The 15,636-nt window shown below is 51.0% G+C and overlaps 2 protein-coding genes across 4 annotated transcripts in view; one reads left to right on the forward strand and one right to left on the reverse strand.

The window, feature by feature from the left end:
- The first annotated feature begins 788 nt into the window (after positions 1-788).
- Positions 789-7,934, forward strand: XKR8 (XK, Kell blood group complex subunit-related family, member 8). The gene is made up of 3 exons (XM_010830151.1): positions 789-1,180; positions 3,709-3,905; positions 6,385-7,934. Exons 1-3 carry the CDS (start codon positions 888-890, stop codon positions 7,122-7,124), a joined length of 1,230 nt encoding a protein of 409 aa, XP_010828453.1. The 5' UTR covers positions 789-887; the 3' UTR covers positions 7,125-7,934.
- A 2,925-nt stretch (positions 7,935-10,859) lies between these two features.
- The window catches only part of EYA3 (EYA transcriptional coactivator and phosphatase 3), a 94,881-nt gene continuing 90,104 nt past the window's right edge, over positions 10,860-15,636 (reverse strand). For all 3 annotated transcript variants that reach the window (XM_010830157.1, XM_010830155.1, XM_010830156.1), the window contains one exon: positions 10,860-14,542. In XM_010830157.1, coding sequence (XP_010828459.1) covers positions 14,462-14,542 — 81 coding nt within the window. In that variant the 3' untranslated portion in view covers positions 10,860-14,461. The remainder of the gene's footprint in view (positions 14,543-15,636) is intronic.

Consider the following 15,636-nt stretch of genomic DNA (forward strand, 5'->3'; position numbering starts at 1 on the left):
TCCTGCCCGCCGCGCTACTGGGCCTGCGCGCGCTGCTCGTGTCCTGACCTTGGGGGACCAACGGCCTACGCGCTTGGTAAAATGGAGGCAGCATCACCCCTGAGAGCTGGACTCTCCCACCCTTTCCCCTCCCCGCGACAGCAGAATGAACTGGGACTGGGCAGATGATCAGGAAATGAAGCCCCGAAGGTCCCACCAGGAGCACATTTCTTTCACGTTTCATGTTTTATCCAAAACACTCTGCTCGTCATGCATGTTATTAATTTATAAATCATGTTTATAAAAGTAACTCCCTTGCCCTGTTATTGAACGTCCTCCCCTCCTCCTATTCGGATAATCCGAGTAAAATGAGATGCCAGGAAGATGCGCCTGGTGGACCCAGTGCCCTCGGTCTCCCCTGGCACATGGCCTGGCCTCGAGGTATCCAGTCAGGGATCGGATCGGGCTTTGGGGTTTGGTTTTGCAGCAGTGCGGACGTGAGACAAGGCAGTTCTAACCCGGGCGCTCATCTGCGGGCCATATTCTCCTCCTTGGGCCTCCAGGATAAAACAAGCCTGCTACACTGCACCTCGGACGGTGCGTCTTCGGGTTCTCGCGGCCCTCTGGGCTCAGCTAGGCTTGGAGGGGGCGGGGGCGGGGAACCCCTAGGCAGGCTGCCGGGCCAGAAAGCACTGAGACCGCGAGTGCCCCAACCGCGGGGTCTGCGAGCCTCGCCCCTCCCCGGACGGGGCGGGACAGGGAAGTCCCGCCTAGCGGTCCGGTCCTGGGCGGCTCCGAGGGCTGTGCACGCCTCCTTCCTGCCACTGCGCCTCTGGGCCGGTTGCGACCCTGGGCCGGGAGGGCGGGCCTGAGCCCAGAAGAGTAGAGGGGGGAGAGGCTCGCGGGTCATGCCCTGGTCGCCCCGCGCCGTGCTCTTAAGGGACCTGGTCCTTGGAATATTGGGCACCCTCGCCTTCCTGATCGACCTGGGCGCCGATTTGTGGGCCGCGAGCCAGTATGTGCTCAGCGGTCGCTACCTGTGGGCCGCGCTGGTGCTGGCGCTGTTAGGCCTCGCCTCGGTCGCGCTGCAGCTCTTCAGCTGGATCTGGCTGCACTCCGACATCTCCAGCCCGCTGGCACCGAAGCCCCCTGGCCGGCACCTGGCGCTGTTGCATCTCCTCCAGCTGGGTTACCTGTACAGGTGAGCGCCCCGCCCCTGGGGAGCGAGAGGGGGGAACGGAGGTCACGTCACGTCCTGCTGCTGGGCTGACTCTGGGACACGGGGGCGCGGAGGGGAGAGGACTGCGACCCAGGAGTGGAAGCTAAGCACCTCCTAGTTTAGAGGGCGCCCCTCCCACCAGTTGAACTCCTGACCCTTGATGGAGGAAAATTCCGGCTGACGGCCCTCAGAGCTCATCACTCGAGCTTCCTGGCACAAGTGAAGAAACGGGAACCCAGAGAGGAAACTGAGGCACACGACTTGGGAGTCAGGCCCTTTGGGATCCACTCCTGGCTTTACCATCTGTGGCCTCCTTCCAGGCTTTTTCAGAGCCTCAGTTCCCTCCTCTGTTAAAAGGAGGTTGTCATCCGGAGGTGGGCGTGGCGGGCAAACCCGTTGTGAAGGGCGCAGCGCCTGGCCAGGGTGGACTCTGCTCTAAGGGCAACGGAACCCAGCAGTTCTTTTTAGCTGTTGTCGGAGCCTTGGGCAAGTCACTTGCCCTCCAGATCTGTTTACTCAGTGTTCCAGAGGCTCCCAGTGTAAGGATTGAATGGAATGAGACCTGTGAATTGCCCCCGTGCAGGTTGAGCAGCAGCTTTTTCAGCTCGCTTCATGATCAGCTAGCTGGGTCACCTAGCAGTTTGAGCAGCCCTGACCTCCAGAGAAGCACTTGGTCTCGCCTTATCTTCCCCAGCTGCCTTCTCCATGAGCACTTGCTCCCCACCCCACCCCCTCACCCCTAGGACCAAGCAAGAGGGCAGAGATGGGGTCTGACTCATGTATGTTCCTGGAGCCAAACAGGGCTGGCCGCAGGGGTTGTGGGGGTGGGGGGAGCCTACAAAATCTGTGTGTGGGCTGTGCTGCTTTTCAGAAGTGGCAGGACCATCAGGAGATGGGGAAAGTGAAACGAAGGGGTCAGAGTCATGCGACAAAGTCAGGATGTCCAGATCTTGCCTTGAGTCTCCAGGACTGGGCGAGAGGAGCTTTGAATGTTGCAGTTTCGCCTGAGGGACTGGCCAGGCATCGGATGAACACGAAGGGGCACAGATATTACAGTCCTGGGAGCCTGCAATGAGCCCTGAATCGATAACTGCATCATGTATCTTCTATTTTTGCTGAGCACGGGTCGGACAGACTATTGAGCTTTGCTTGAGAAAACAGGGTCTCTGTTCTAGCCTGTGACTAGGCCGAGGCCTCTGCCGGGGCACTGGGGAACAACCCCCAACCTGGGTGTGCCTGTCTGTTCTCTTAGCATGTTGTCAAGACCATCCAGGGGAAGCGAGGGTAAATGTCTAATGAATGAATTAGAAATGAGTGAGTGGGTTCGCCTTCCAAGAGCCAAGTGAGATCAGTTCTGGGCAGGCGAGATCCTGGTGCATCCTCCACCTCCCTCAGGCCAACGGGTCACTCAGGTCCGTCTGTCCAACCTCTGGACCCTCTCTCTCATTTAAAAAACTTTTATTTATTTCTGGCTGTGCTGGGCCTTCCTTGCTGTGTGGGTTTTCTCTGGTTGCAGCCAGCAGGGGCTGCTCTCCGTTGCGGTGCACAGTCTTCTCATTGCGGTGGCTTCTCTTGTGGAGCACGGGCTCTAGGCAGACAGGCTTCAGTAGTTGCAGGGCGTGGGCTTAGTTGCCCCAAGGCATGTGGCAGCTTCCCTGGGACCACGGATCGAACCTGTATCCCCTGCCTTGGCAGGCGGATTCTTAGCCACTGGACCACGAGGGAAGACCTCTCTGGACCCTCTTAACTCCGCCCTGTCTCTGCTCCCATCACTCTGGGCAGGCCTCTCCAATGGATCCCTGTGTGCTCTTTCTATAGCACAGTAGGACTTGTCTCATCTGTGCTCAGAAGCTCTCCATGGCTCCCCTTTCCCACAGGATCCTAAGAAATTCTTCAGTTCAGTTCAATTCAGTCACTCAGTCGTGTCTGACTCTTTGCGACCCCATGAATCGCAGCACGCCAGGCCTCCCCGTCCATCACCAACTCCCGGAGTTCACTCAGACTCACGTCCATCGAGTCAGTGATGCCATCCAGCCATCTCATCCTCTGTTGTCCCCTTCTCCTCCTGCCCCCAACCCCCCCAGCATCAGGGCCTTTTCCAATGAGAAATTCTTAGGCTTGCTGAAATTTGAGAATGATCACTTTAGGCACTTTCATGGTACATCTTTCAACTTCAGACAGCTTGGAGTCCAAATCCTGTTTCCACTGCTCATTCGCTCTTTGGTCCTGTTTCCCCCATCTGTAAAATGGGGATGTTGTAAAGGAGGAAATGAGACAAGGTTAGTGATGAGCTTGGAATGGTGGCTACTGTAGGAGCAGGAGCAGTAATCTATCCCCATTTCACAGATGAAGAAACAAGTTCAGTGAGGTTAAGTCGCTTGCCCAAGGTCTCATTGTGTGTACGTGACAAGCCAGGATTGGAGGCTGTCTGCATCTGTTCAGTGGGGAGGGAAGGAAGAATGCCACTGGATGCTAACTGGGGCCCTTGGGGCATCGCGTGTGCTGCCTAGGTGTGTGCAGGGGCTGCAGCAGGGGCTGCTGGTGTGGCGGCAGGAGGCCCCCTCTGAGTTCGACCTGGCCTACGCCGACTTCCTCTCCCTGGACATCAGCATGCTGCGACTCTTCGAGACCTTCCTGGAGACGACGCCGCAGCTCACCCTGGTGCTGGCCATCATACTGCAGAGCGGCAGCGCTGAGTACTACCAGTGTAAGTGTCAGGCCCAAGGCCAGCCACCCCTGCCCACCACTCCCCCACACACCCCCGCACCTTCACGCCTTGGGAAAGTTGCCCACAAACGTCAGAAAGGTTTTCTGTTTTTCATAAAGGCTGTTTAGGAAATAGGGGAATCGTCCTTTAGCGAGGCAGGTCTGGGTTCCAATCCAAAGTCATGCTCCAGCCTTGAGTTTGGACAAAGAGGACTCTATCTCTCTGAGCTATTGTTCTCATCTGTAAAATGGACATAGTCGATGATCCTTCCTCATAAGGTGAATGAAAAGTTTTTAAGTGAAGTGATGCATAGAAGGCCTAGTGCCTGATAAGTCTACAGTATAATTTTTACTAGTTTGAACATAACAGATAATGTATGCTGGGTGTCTAATGTCTAATAAGGAATCAGTTAATCAACAGAGAAATTATCGAGCACCTTTGTACACTTAAGTCTCTATGGAGCATCTCCGTACAGGCCTGTCTGCGTTAGGGACACCACAGTGGAGAAGCAGACAGACACGGCCCCTGGCCTGCCAGGACCACAGACTGTAAAGCGTGCAGTTACAGTAAAGCCAGTGGAGCGATCTGAGAAGGAAGAAAGCGGGTGGCTTCATAAACCACGGGAGAGGTTTGTGCAATGAGCAGCTTTAAGGGGTTTTTAGGGAAGTGAGTTGCCCAAGGTCACATGCCAGCTGGCCGTCAAGTTAGGACTCCCGCGCACATCTGATTCAGGATCTCCACTTTCCTGTCTCCACCCTCGCACACCTGCTGCCGTACATGGCACAGCCTCCCGAGGAACCAGTCCCAGCTCTGCCACACTCGCTGTGGGACTTGGAGAGTCTTTTCCTCTCTGGCCTCAGTTTCCACGGTCGTACAAGTTGGCGAGTTGGACTCCATCTTCAAGGGTCCTTTCCATTTGCTCATCTGGTTCTGCAATATTAACTGGGGAAAAACAAAACAGCAGCAGCAGCTGCCACGATTGAGCCCCTGCTGTTGGTCCGCACGGGTGCAAAGTGCTACGTTGTCGTTACATTCATAGCGCCCTCTATCTCCATTTTACACGTGAGGAAAGGGGCTGAGGTGCCGGGATTCTCCCTGGGACACACGGCACTCATTGGGCGCATACCGTCAGCCCTCTCTGTGGATTCTGCTCCCGCAGATTCAGAGGGCCAACCCCATTACCCCATTTTATATTAGGGACTTGAGCGCCTGTGGACTTGGGGAACCAATCCCCTGTGGATTCTGAGGGATGACTGTTTTTGTCTGTTTGAGGCCAGTGGGTATCCAGGACCAGGGCTACATGGAGACCATCTGCCCTGTGTGTATGGACCGGTGGGGATGGGAAACTGAGGGAAGAAGTGGACTTTCCTAATTTTTGTTCAGCAAACATTTCTTCAGCTGCTGCTATATGCCAGCTACTAGGCTGCTGAGGGATCCCCGGGGGGCAAAATCTGTTTTCTACCCTGAAGGAGCTCAGAGATAAGGAAATAAGACTCCAGACAGAGGTGGGGTGTTATAGGACCTTCACGGTGGGTGGGGTGGTATCAGGATGGGTGACTCTAGGGGATAGTCAAGCCAGAACTTGCAGGGTAAGGAGGAGTAGGCCAGAGGAAACAGGGAGTGGGTCTCCCTAATAAGCAAGGGCGCAGCTTGTCAGGTCAGAGAATGTGGCATGTGGGGCAGCTGGAGGAACATCAGGCTGGCAGAGACCCTGAGGGTGGGGTAGTTAGAGAGGCCACAGAGCTGATTCCAGGCTGGGAGTGAGTTCCCGACCCACAGCAGGTTCCCAGAGAACATCTGTTGACCGAATGGGGTAGGAAGGCGGGCAGGGAGGAAGCTGTCTAGAGATGCTTCCAGCCCTCCTTGGAGGGCCTGGTGCTTCTAGTCTAGGATGGGCAACCAGGAGGTAGGAGGCGGATGTCTTGGAAAATCAAAACTGGAAGCCTGGTCCGAGGGTGGAAGGGAGGCGGGTAAGGGCTGTTCCAGCCGCGTAGCAGGGACATCCCTTCTGGCCCCCAGGAGGTGGCTTCAGCTAGAGGCTTTGTCGTCACCCTGTGGGATTTCCTGCTTCCCTTTCTGAGGTTAAGAAAAGGGGAACTGGACTACTGGGGTTCTGATTCAAGAAAGGCATGGACTCTTTAAGGAAAGGAAGGATTTCAGAATGTGCTCGGGGTGGGGCCAAGGCCCAGGGGGTACCCGATGCTGGGCGACGGGTGCTGATGAGAGTGTTAAGTCACAAGGTCTCACCCTTGAAAAATGTAACAGGGGTAGCACTTGAAAGGTTTGTGGTGGACAGACTCCATGTGGATGGGAACTCTGGTAGGGTTGTGTGAACTTACTGTGCTCCAGCTGTACTTTTCAACAAACTGGGAGCTCTAATACCCACCGCAGCATGGCTACAAGGCCTCCGCAGTGCCCACCACCTCGGGGAACGCCTGCAGGCTGCCCGCAGGGCTCACCTGTCTGCTCTTCTTCCCAGGGGTCAGCATCTGTACGTCCTTCGTGGGTATCTCGTGGGCGCTGCTCGACTACCACCGGGCCCTGCGCACCTGCCTCCCCGCCAAGCTTCTCCTGGGACCGGGCGCCTCCGTGATCTACTTCCTGTGGAACCTGCTGCTGCTGTGGCCCCGGGTGCTGGTCGTGGCCCTCTTCTCAGCCCTCTTCCCCCGCTACGTGGCCCTGCACTTCTTGGGCCTGTGGCTGGTGTTCCTCTTCTGGGTCTGGCTGCAGGGCACGGACTTTATGCCAGGTCCCCACTCTGAGTGGCTGTACCGGGCGACCGTGGCCACCATCCTGTATTTCTCCTGGTTCAACGTGGCTGAGGGCCACACCCGAGGCCGCGCCACCATCCACCTGGTGTTCCTGCTGAATGACAGCCTTCTCCTGGTGGTGGCCTGGGCGACTCAGAGCGCCTGGCTGCCCAGCGGGCGCCTGCTGCAGAGCCTGCTGCCTGCGGCTGGCGTCTGCTTCCTTCTGGGGCTGGCTCTGCGGCTGGCCTACTACTGCTGGCTGCACCCTAGCCGCCGCTGGGAGCCTGACCAGGTGGACGGGACCTGGGGTCTCCACTCCCTTGAGGAGCGTCAGCTCCTGCAGAACAGACGCATGGCCCACCTGGCTAAGAACTTTTTCCCCAAGGCGAGGGATGAAGCTGTTTTGCCATGGAAGGGAGAGATGAATGGTATCCTTAAGGCAGGGTCAGACCCAGCCAGGGAGACTTGAGGCCAGATGGAATCGGTTGGTAGAATGAAGATAAGCTACTAATGCTGCTATGGGCCTTGACTCACTCAATGAGCCCTTGATGCCTGATCTGTGCCAGGTACTGGAAACCAGAGTTAAGACAGAGGTCTGCCATCAAGGAGGAGAACTAGATGAGAAGGGCTGGGCCCTGCTGGGTCGAGGGCCCCAGTTATGTATGAAACTCTTTGGGAGGAAAGAAGAGACCCTGCACTGCACTCTTCCCCCACCCACATAGACCAAAGCATCCCAGTGTTGGCATTTCTGCCTCCTTGGCTACCTTTCAGACGTGGAGGTGCTGTTTCACCCTTGGTTGCTCTGCCCAGGGCTGACAGGCCCCAGAACCTCCAGGATGTATTCTTTGGAATTGTTCCTCTCCAGTCATTCAGTTCATTCAGCAGATGTTTACCAAAGGCCTTTTACGTGCCAGGAGCATCATTCTGTTCTTCGCAGATCAGCTGCCATTCGTTTCAGCCCCTACCCTCTCCAGCTACCCCAGAGCAGGCTTTCATGCTAGAAGCCAGGGATGCCCAGCTGCCTGGAGTGCAGCTGGCCTAGCCTCTGCCCCCGCTCTCAAGGGGCAACCTTTCAGCCAAGTGCCTTGTGAACCTGTGGTCTGGGCCATGGCTCAGCCTGTTGAGTATTTTTTTATACTTCAGGCAGTGTTATTTTCTACCTCAGAGTCTGTGCGGGAGAAAGAGGTGTGTGTTTCTATGTCTCTATGAGAGACACATGTATGTTGTTTTTGTTGAACAGTGTTATTAGATTATTATTAAAACCTCATGGTATCTTCCAGCCTAATTGTGTCATTGAATCTACTGCCAAGTTCAAAGCTGCCTGGAAAAAAGGGGTCAGGGACACACAATCCACCGCTCAAAGATGGTAAAGCCCCTGGGGCCAGAGAGGAGGGCTGGCTGAGCTAAGACCTCTCCACCTTGTCTTCTGAGCATCAAGAGCTGGTGAGCCAGTGTAGGGATGACCATTCAGGTGAGCATCAGAACGCAGATCTGTGTGCTCTTAACCAGCTCTGCTGGGCCTGGAGGAGTAGCCACAACACTTGGTACCAGGAAGTGAATACAGGAGCGCAGATGAAGAAAGACCTTTTTGCTGGGAGCTCAGTGGGAGTGTGGTAGTGATGACAGGGGATGTGGATATGGGCTATGGTGTCGGGGAGGTGGAACTTTTTGCTGTTCTGGGAGGTCTGTGGTTTGGAGAAACAAGGAGTAGGAAAAGGGTGCTGGAGACAGAAGGAAAGGTTCATCACACTGGGAGGGGACCCAGGAGAGTCTATTATTCATTCATCTGGTGGAGACACAATAAACAGTGTATCAGTGTTAAGTGCTAAAAGAAAAAAAAGGTAGGGGAAGTATGTGTGTTAGGGGTGGGAGTTATTGATATAATTTTATATAGAATGGCTGGGAAGGCCTCCCTGAGAAACTGATGAGCCCTAAGGGAGAAGACTCTTGAGAGTCCCTTGGACTGCAAGGAGATCCAACCAGTCCATTCTGAAGGAGATCAGCCCTGGGATTTCTTTGGAAGGAATGATGCTAAAGCTGAAACTCCAGTACTTTGGCCACCTCATGCGAAGAGTTGACTCATTGGAAAAGACTCTGATGCTGGGAGGGATTGGGGGCAGGAGCAAGAGGGGACGACAGAGGATGAGATGGCTGGATGGCATCACTGACTCGATGGACATGATTCTGAGTGAACTCCAGGAGTTGGTGATGGATAGGGAGGCCTGGCATGCTGTGATTCATGGGGTTGCAAAGAGTCGGACACGACTGAGCAACTGAACTGAACTGAAAGGAGGTGAGGGTGCACATGTGCTTTATCCCGGATGCCAAGTCAGCAGTGCCTGGATGAAGGAGGGCTTGTAGCAGTCATGTTGGCCTGGGGCCAAGGCAGACGGAGATGAGGGCTGGGTGCAGAGAGGCTCTGGGAAGATGATGCTGGTGCTTTTTACACACACAGAATGGTAGAGGCAGAAAGCATCTCCAGGATCACATAGTTCAATGATTTCCAGACATTTGAATTTCATGAACCAGTAAAATGGCCAACATGTTTGCCAAGTTAATTTTAATAAAAAAGGGTAGTAAGAACTTCTCTGGTGGTCCTGTGGCTGACTCCGTGCTCCCAAAGCAGAGGGCCTGCCTGGGTTCAATCTGTGGTCAGGGAACTAGACCCCATATGCTGCAACTAAGAGTTTACATGCCGCAATGAAAACTGAAGATCCCTCATGCTGCAACTAAGACCCGGCACAGCCAAATAATAAAATATTTAAAAAATACTATGTATGTATTATTTTTATATATATATATATATATATAAAAGGGCAGTAAAAACTACCATCATCTATTATCTATATTACCTTATGAAAGGATATAACTTCAAAAAAAGACCATTCTTTTAATTGAATATATTTAAACACACACACAAAAGCAAAATTGCTTTTCTTCTCAATTCAGAGGGAATATCAAGGTGAGACCTCAAGAGGGCAGGCCTGACCTTTAGAAATTCTGGTTTAAGTGGCCAACCTAGCCGCAAACATGAGGTTCTTAAGGAGTCCACTCAAACGAATACTTGCTATCAATTATACTTCAGTAAAATAGAAATACTTGCTTCATTTACTTTTCTCTACTTCTTCCTGTGATATGTGGAAAAGACTAGGCTCAGGGGAGATCATCTCGGCTAAGCTCTCATCTGCATAGACTCCCTTTAGATGAAACTGTCAAATGAGGCTAATAGGTCTGTAGCTTAAAAAGCTGTGGAATCGAGTGGTTTCATTTGTAAACAAGCACAGAGTCAAGAATTTTAAAAAGATGACAGTGTTATTACTTGCAATTAAAAATTTCTTTCAAAGACTTCTATTTTTTTAAATGTTAAGAAACTTGTTTTTGACGAATAAAGCAGCTCTTGATTTGCTCATTTTAACTTGCCACTGGAAAGGTTCTTGAGAAATGTGCAGATATTACACCTTTTGGAAGAGGAGATGTTTTGCTCTTTGGGCTCAAAAGGTAACTGATACTCTGATGTACTTCTGACCAATGAGCAAGGTTACTTCAGCTACACGATGTGGCTCAAAATATGCACCTTCTGAGCAAAAGATTTAGTGCCCTAGTATACAAGGCAGCCTCCTCTTCTCTGGGGGAATTTATTTGGGGAAAAATATATCTTATAGTCTGACATGGATGGTATTTGGAAGCTAGAATCCAATTCTAATCTTATTTGGAATAAAAGGCAAAAGGACTCGTTTTCCAGACCAATGAAAAGTCAGACTCAAATCTAAAAAAATGACAAGAGAAAAAGTAGCTAATTTAACATGAAAACAAGCCAATCAAACAGTTTGATTATCAATTTGTCGGCTTTATTGCTTTTGCATTTGAAGCTCAGCACAGCAAGGTATTGATTTCTTAGTAATTAAATTTCAGCACATTTGACAGCAAATGAAATCTCTTGGCATTCCAGTCCTAAACTTTGAAAAGCAATACTTTTAGAAACAATTGAGACTTTCCTTTGAAAATTATTTTAAAATATTTATTTTCTCATTTATCTGTACTGAACGGCTAGTGTTTTTTTTTTTGGTGAAATTAATGATGAAGTTATTGAAAGGGTGCCATCTTTCTAATGAGCTCTGCATATTTTTTTTGAAGCCTGACTCAGGAGCATACTCAGCTAGGCAACTGGGTTGATCCTACTCAGAAAAGACACAGGAGCAAACCATATAGAAAATAAAAACTTTATTTTTTCAAGTTTATAAGATAGTTCCCATTACATATAACATTATGGTCAAGGACTCGACAGCCACAAATGCCCGCAGTCACATAAATATATCCAATCAATGCCTTTTCCTGATAAATGAGGCACCTGAAGTCCAGAGGGTCATGTTTCGAGTAGAAGTCGTCCTTAATGGGATGGCTCCCATCAGTGCATTAGGAACTAGCCAAGTAACCTTGCATGCTAGAGCTCTCTGACTCGGGAGAGGAAGGGACAGGGCCTGCTGATCAGAGGTGGGCCAGAATTAGATGTTGTCTTGTGGTTAAGATATTTCAAAATCTAAGAATTTCGATTTGGCTTCTACAGCTTGAGTACTTGGGAAGTTTCAACTTTTGAATGAAAAGGGAAACCGATTTAGTGGTGAGAAACAGAAGCTTGGCTTAAGAGGGCTCCTAATGCCCGCTTCTGCAGGAGCAAGGAGAGAAAGGCCCGAAGCTCACCACCCCATGGTTTCAGCCATCGCTCCCCCAGGGAGAGGGAGTGTGTGGCTCCACCCCTAAACCCCTCTCCCTCTTGGTTCAGTGGCACTGACACCCATTCAAGGTAGTGAACATTGAGAAGCTCCATATGCTGCAGCTGGAGTTGGCCCATCAGATTCTGCTTGGAGCTTTAACGCGAACTAGTTTGTGTAAACTGCGAACAAGCTGTGGCACAAAGTCTCCTGGGACACTAGGTTTGCTCCCCCCAGTTGCAGAGCAGAAGACAGATATACCCCAAACCAAATAAAAGCCCCACTAGGCATCTAGATCTGGAGCAGGCATCCACTCTCCTGGCCACCACCTGCTGCCCCAGGGGCACCGGACAGGGTGATGCTAAGGCACAGTCAGTTTTACATTCGAAAGGAAAACCACCTCTTAGACCCAGGACACAGCTGACAATTCCAGATCCCTTACTACAGATGGCCCAGCTCTCACCATGAAATGTGCAGACCCATCTTACAGAACCCATGGTGCCCAGCTGGGAAAGGGACTCATCAGGTGGGGACTCTTTTTGGTAGAGGGCTTTCCCCTAAACGAGAAGGACCCATAGTATCCTTTGGACCTCAGCCTCCAAGAGCTTGCTGCGCTGCCCACTTGCTTTCCTCTCCGGATCTCTGTGCCATGGAGGAGGAAAGCAGGTTTACTGAAAAGCACTGGGTTCCCTGGACGATTCATTTTGGCAAAGAGGAGCCAGGAAGCTCCCATTTCCTGTTTGCCCTCTGATCAACCAGAAAAGAGCGAAGACGGCACTGCCCAGGGAGCGTCCTCACCTCTCTTAGCCAGTTTCAAGTTCCTTTTGCAAAGACCTAAGCTATGCAGTCAGAGCAGGAGGGAAAAGGCCATCGGAAAAGGAGTCCCAAGTCATACTCTAGGAATAAAGAGCTCCCAGCAGGCAAGCAGAGGAAAGTATGTGAGTGTGTGCGTGTGCGTACTTGTGAGCATGATGCGCAGACTGCTCTGCAGTCTCAGCAGCCTGAAGCACAGCACCAACCGGGTGGCCTAGGAGCAGGGCAAGAAACCAACAGCTCTACTGCCAGGATGGGGTGGGGTGGAGGGGCCTGGAAGTAAAGATCGACCGTGCACCCTAGAGCACGCTAAGATCAATTATCAAGCAAGACAGAGCAGCATCCGGGCAACTGTGGTGAACTCGGACCAAGAAGGTCCGCCTCAGACTATATATCCTCCCCCATCCAAAGGAAACAGCCCGAAGAGGCAGCTTGGTGATAAGCACTGATTTGAGCTCCTCTCCAAACACCTCTTACCTACAACTGAGTTATGAAGCACTTTCTCAATTCGTTCTGAAGGAATGTGTACACCAGCCTTTCTCTGGGTGATCTGGCATTAGAGGGAATCTGGCCCCTTCTGTGCTGGGAGCATCCGCAAGTGGATACGCTAAACCTCTGAGGGTAAGCAGTGATGGATGTGGTTGGTCAAGGACGCCGCCTGCTAAGGACCCAGACTGCATCTCTCTGAGGTGCTTATAAAATCACCTCTCTCCGTGCAACCTGGGAGAGGCTAAACTTCCTGAGCTCTAAGGAAGTTTATGCGGCCTGAGCGCGTGCCCAGGCTGCTTGTGGAGGGTGGGGCATCCACCAATACAGCTGGACTGAAGGCTGTGACTTGTACCTGGGCACCCACCCAACTTCCCAGAGGTCAGGTTGGGAGATGTTCCCGCGTTTGGCCCACGGTTGAGTTTTCAGGCATGGCGTAGGGGATCTACAACCTCATTTAAATCAGGTGAGTCTTTCTGGCTTTTGAGTTTCCCATTTTAGAAAGGGACTTGAGAAGTGGGAAGCGGATCCCGTAGGAAAACTGGGCTTTGATCACAGCCATCTGGTCTTCAGTTTCAGGCCGAGATCTGGGTAAATACATGCCCAGAACACCACTCACAGGGCTTAAAGGATTCAGAGCATGAAGTCCAATTCCTTAGTAGTTTTGGCCAAAATGCGGTTATGAGCCTCTTCTCAGACTTGATTTGACTACTTGGGTCCAAAGCCTGGGGACAGGCCAGAGCTGTGTGGGGGTGGATATGAGGTGCAGAGGGTGGACTAGCCTGGCACTGATGACTAAGAAGGGGGAGGCCCGGTGGGGATGGCCTCTGTTGGGGAAGGGTGCTTTCCTGCAGGAGGAAAAGTTGGAATCTTCCTGTTTCAAGGGCCAAAGAAGTGGACATTCCTAAGAAGCCTTAGGTCTTCTCTCCAGTTTGAAGGTAAGCCCTCGTTAGCTTTGACAAAGAGTCAAGCTGAAGGCTGAAAATTTACTAAGAAGAGTTTCTAGGATTGTGCCATTTGGTCAAAAAGGGAGAGGGACTGGGAAGGGGACTTAGGCTTCTAGGATGGGAAACAGCAAAGTCTAAAATTAATCAGTGTCCCAGGCCCCACAGTTCAGCCAACCAGGAGGTGGAAGCGTGGGAAGGAGCCCATCCTTGAGAGCAGACCACTGGAGCAGCTAAGGAGGTGCTACTGTTACAGAGAGGTATCTCAGATATTTCAGTTACGATTTTCCAAGGAAACTTTACACACCCCTTTCTTGCTAGAAAAAGAAAGGGGGAGGGGAATCTGCTTCAGAGAGACCAGACCCTTACCTATAAAAATAACATATACATTCACTGGGAGTATGTTCTACAGCTAAGGAGATTACAAAGACTGCAAGAGATGTTATAAAAGTCTGCTGCGTTTATCCTATCACCACAAGTTAATAGCAGTTCTCAATCTGGTCATGGACGCAGAGTGCAACTCTGCCCCAAGGATTTCCTTTTCTTTTTCTTCATTTTTTTTGAAACAAAATAAAACAAACAAACAAAAAACCAGAAGAATTAAAAGCACTGTAGCTGCGGTGAGTCTATTGTTCTCTCAATCCAACTATCTCCCGCTCCTGTGCGAGGATGAACACGGGGCTGCAGCTCACGCACAGCAAAAATCAGCTTCATCTCTTGCAGCTGTTGGTTTTGATTGTGTTCTCGCCAGCATTCCATGGAGAAAGAGAGAGAGAATTCCCAGTTGGTTCCGGTCTCTGGCTCCCTTCAAGGAGTGAAAAGGAGCTCATGGGGAAGGCTCTTCATTCCAGTTTTTAGAGAAAATCAAGCTCCAAAGCCTGGTGGAGGGACACCAGGTCTCCGTGGTTTGTGATCCTCCAGAAGGGCATGTTGTGCTGGAAGGGGGAGCAGGGGTAACTGGTTAACTCAACTTCTTCCGGGAGCTCGTATTCATCCATACCCCTTCCTCTATAGACCTCTCCCCAAAGTACTCGGAGCCCTCTCTACTGCTACTACACTGTGAGATCATTATACTCATCAAATATGTATAAGGACTTTGTACTTCCCATGTGGCACAGTGGTCAGGAATCCACCTGCCAGTGTAGGAGACATGGGTTTGATCCCTGTGTCGGGAAGATCCTCTGGAAAAGAAATGGCAACCCACTCCAGTATTCTTACTTGGAAAATTCCATAGACGGAGGAGTCTGGTGGGCTGCATGCAGTCCATGGCTTGCAGAGTTGGACATGAGTGAGCGACTGAGCATGCACACAGGGACTTTGTATACACTTACATATGTGAGCGATTTTAATTAGGTTTCAGTGGTAACCCTGTGCTTTGAGATATACTTGTTAGCTACTATGTAGGACACTCAGATCAAATAAGATGACCCACGTAAGAAATCAGTATTAATATAATATTATTTTATAATATTACATTTTCACATATATCCTGGAATGTGAAGTCAAGTGGGCCTTAGGAAGGAAGCATCATTATGAACAAAGCTAGTGGAGGTGATGGAATTCCAGTTGAGCTATTTCAAATCCTAAAAGATGATGCTGTTAAAGTGCTGCACTCACTATGTCAGGAAATTTGGAAAACTCAGCAATGGCCACAGGACTGGAAAAGGTCAGTTTTCATTCCAATCCCAAAGATAGGCAATGCCAAAGAATGCTCAAACTAACGCACAATTGCACTCATCTCATATGCTAGTAAAGTAATGCTCAAAATTCTCCAAGCCCAGGCTTCAGCAATACGTTGAACCGTGAACTTCCAGATGGTCAAGCTGGTTTTAGAAAAGGCAGAGGAACCAGAGATCAAATTGTCAACATCTGCTGGATCATCAAAAAAGGAAGTTCCAGAAAAACAGCTATTTCTGCTTTATTGACTATGCCAAAGCCTTTGTGTGAATCACAATAAACTGGAAAATTCTGAAAGAGTGGGAATACCAGACCACCTGACCTGCCTCTTGAGAAACCTGTATGCAGGTCA

This window comes from Bison bison, unplaced genomic scaffold (genome assembly GCF_000754665.1).
Source record: "Bison bison bison isolate TAMUID 2011002044 unplaced genomic scaffold, Bison_UMD1.0 scf7180017864516, whole genome shotgun sequence".
Taxonomy (NCBI): domain Eukaryota; kingdom Metazoa; phylum Chordata; class Mammalia; order Artiodactyla; family Bovidae; genus Bison; species Bison bison.

What these genes read in the sequence shown, in the direction of transcription:
- XKR8 (XM_010830151.1), top strand. Translation starts at nt 888, where the DNA reads ATGCCCTGGTCGCCCCGCGCCGTGCTCTTAAGGGACCTGGTCCTTGGA. An exon ending in CAGCTGGGTTACCTGTACAG is followed by an intron (nt 1,181 to 3,708) that starts GTGAGCGCCCCG and finishes TGTGCTGCCTAG; the next exon opens with GTGTGTGCAGGGGCTGCAGC. An exon ending in CAGCGCTGAGTACTACCAGT is followed by an intron (nt 3,906 to 6,384) that starts GTAAGTGTCAGG and finishes TCTTCTTCCCAG; the next exon opens with GGGTCAGCATCTGTACGTCC.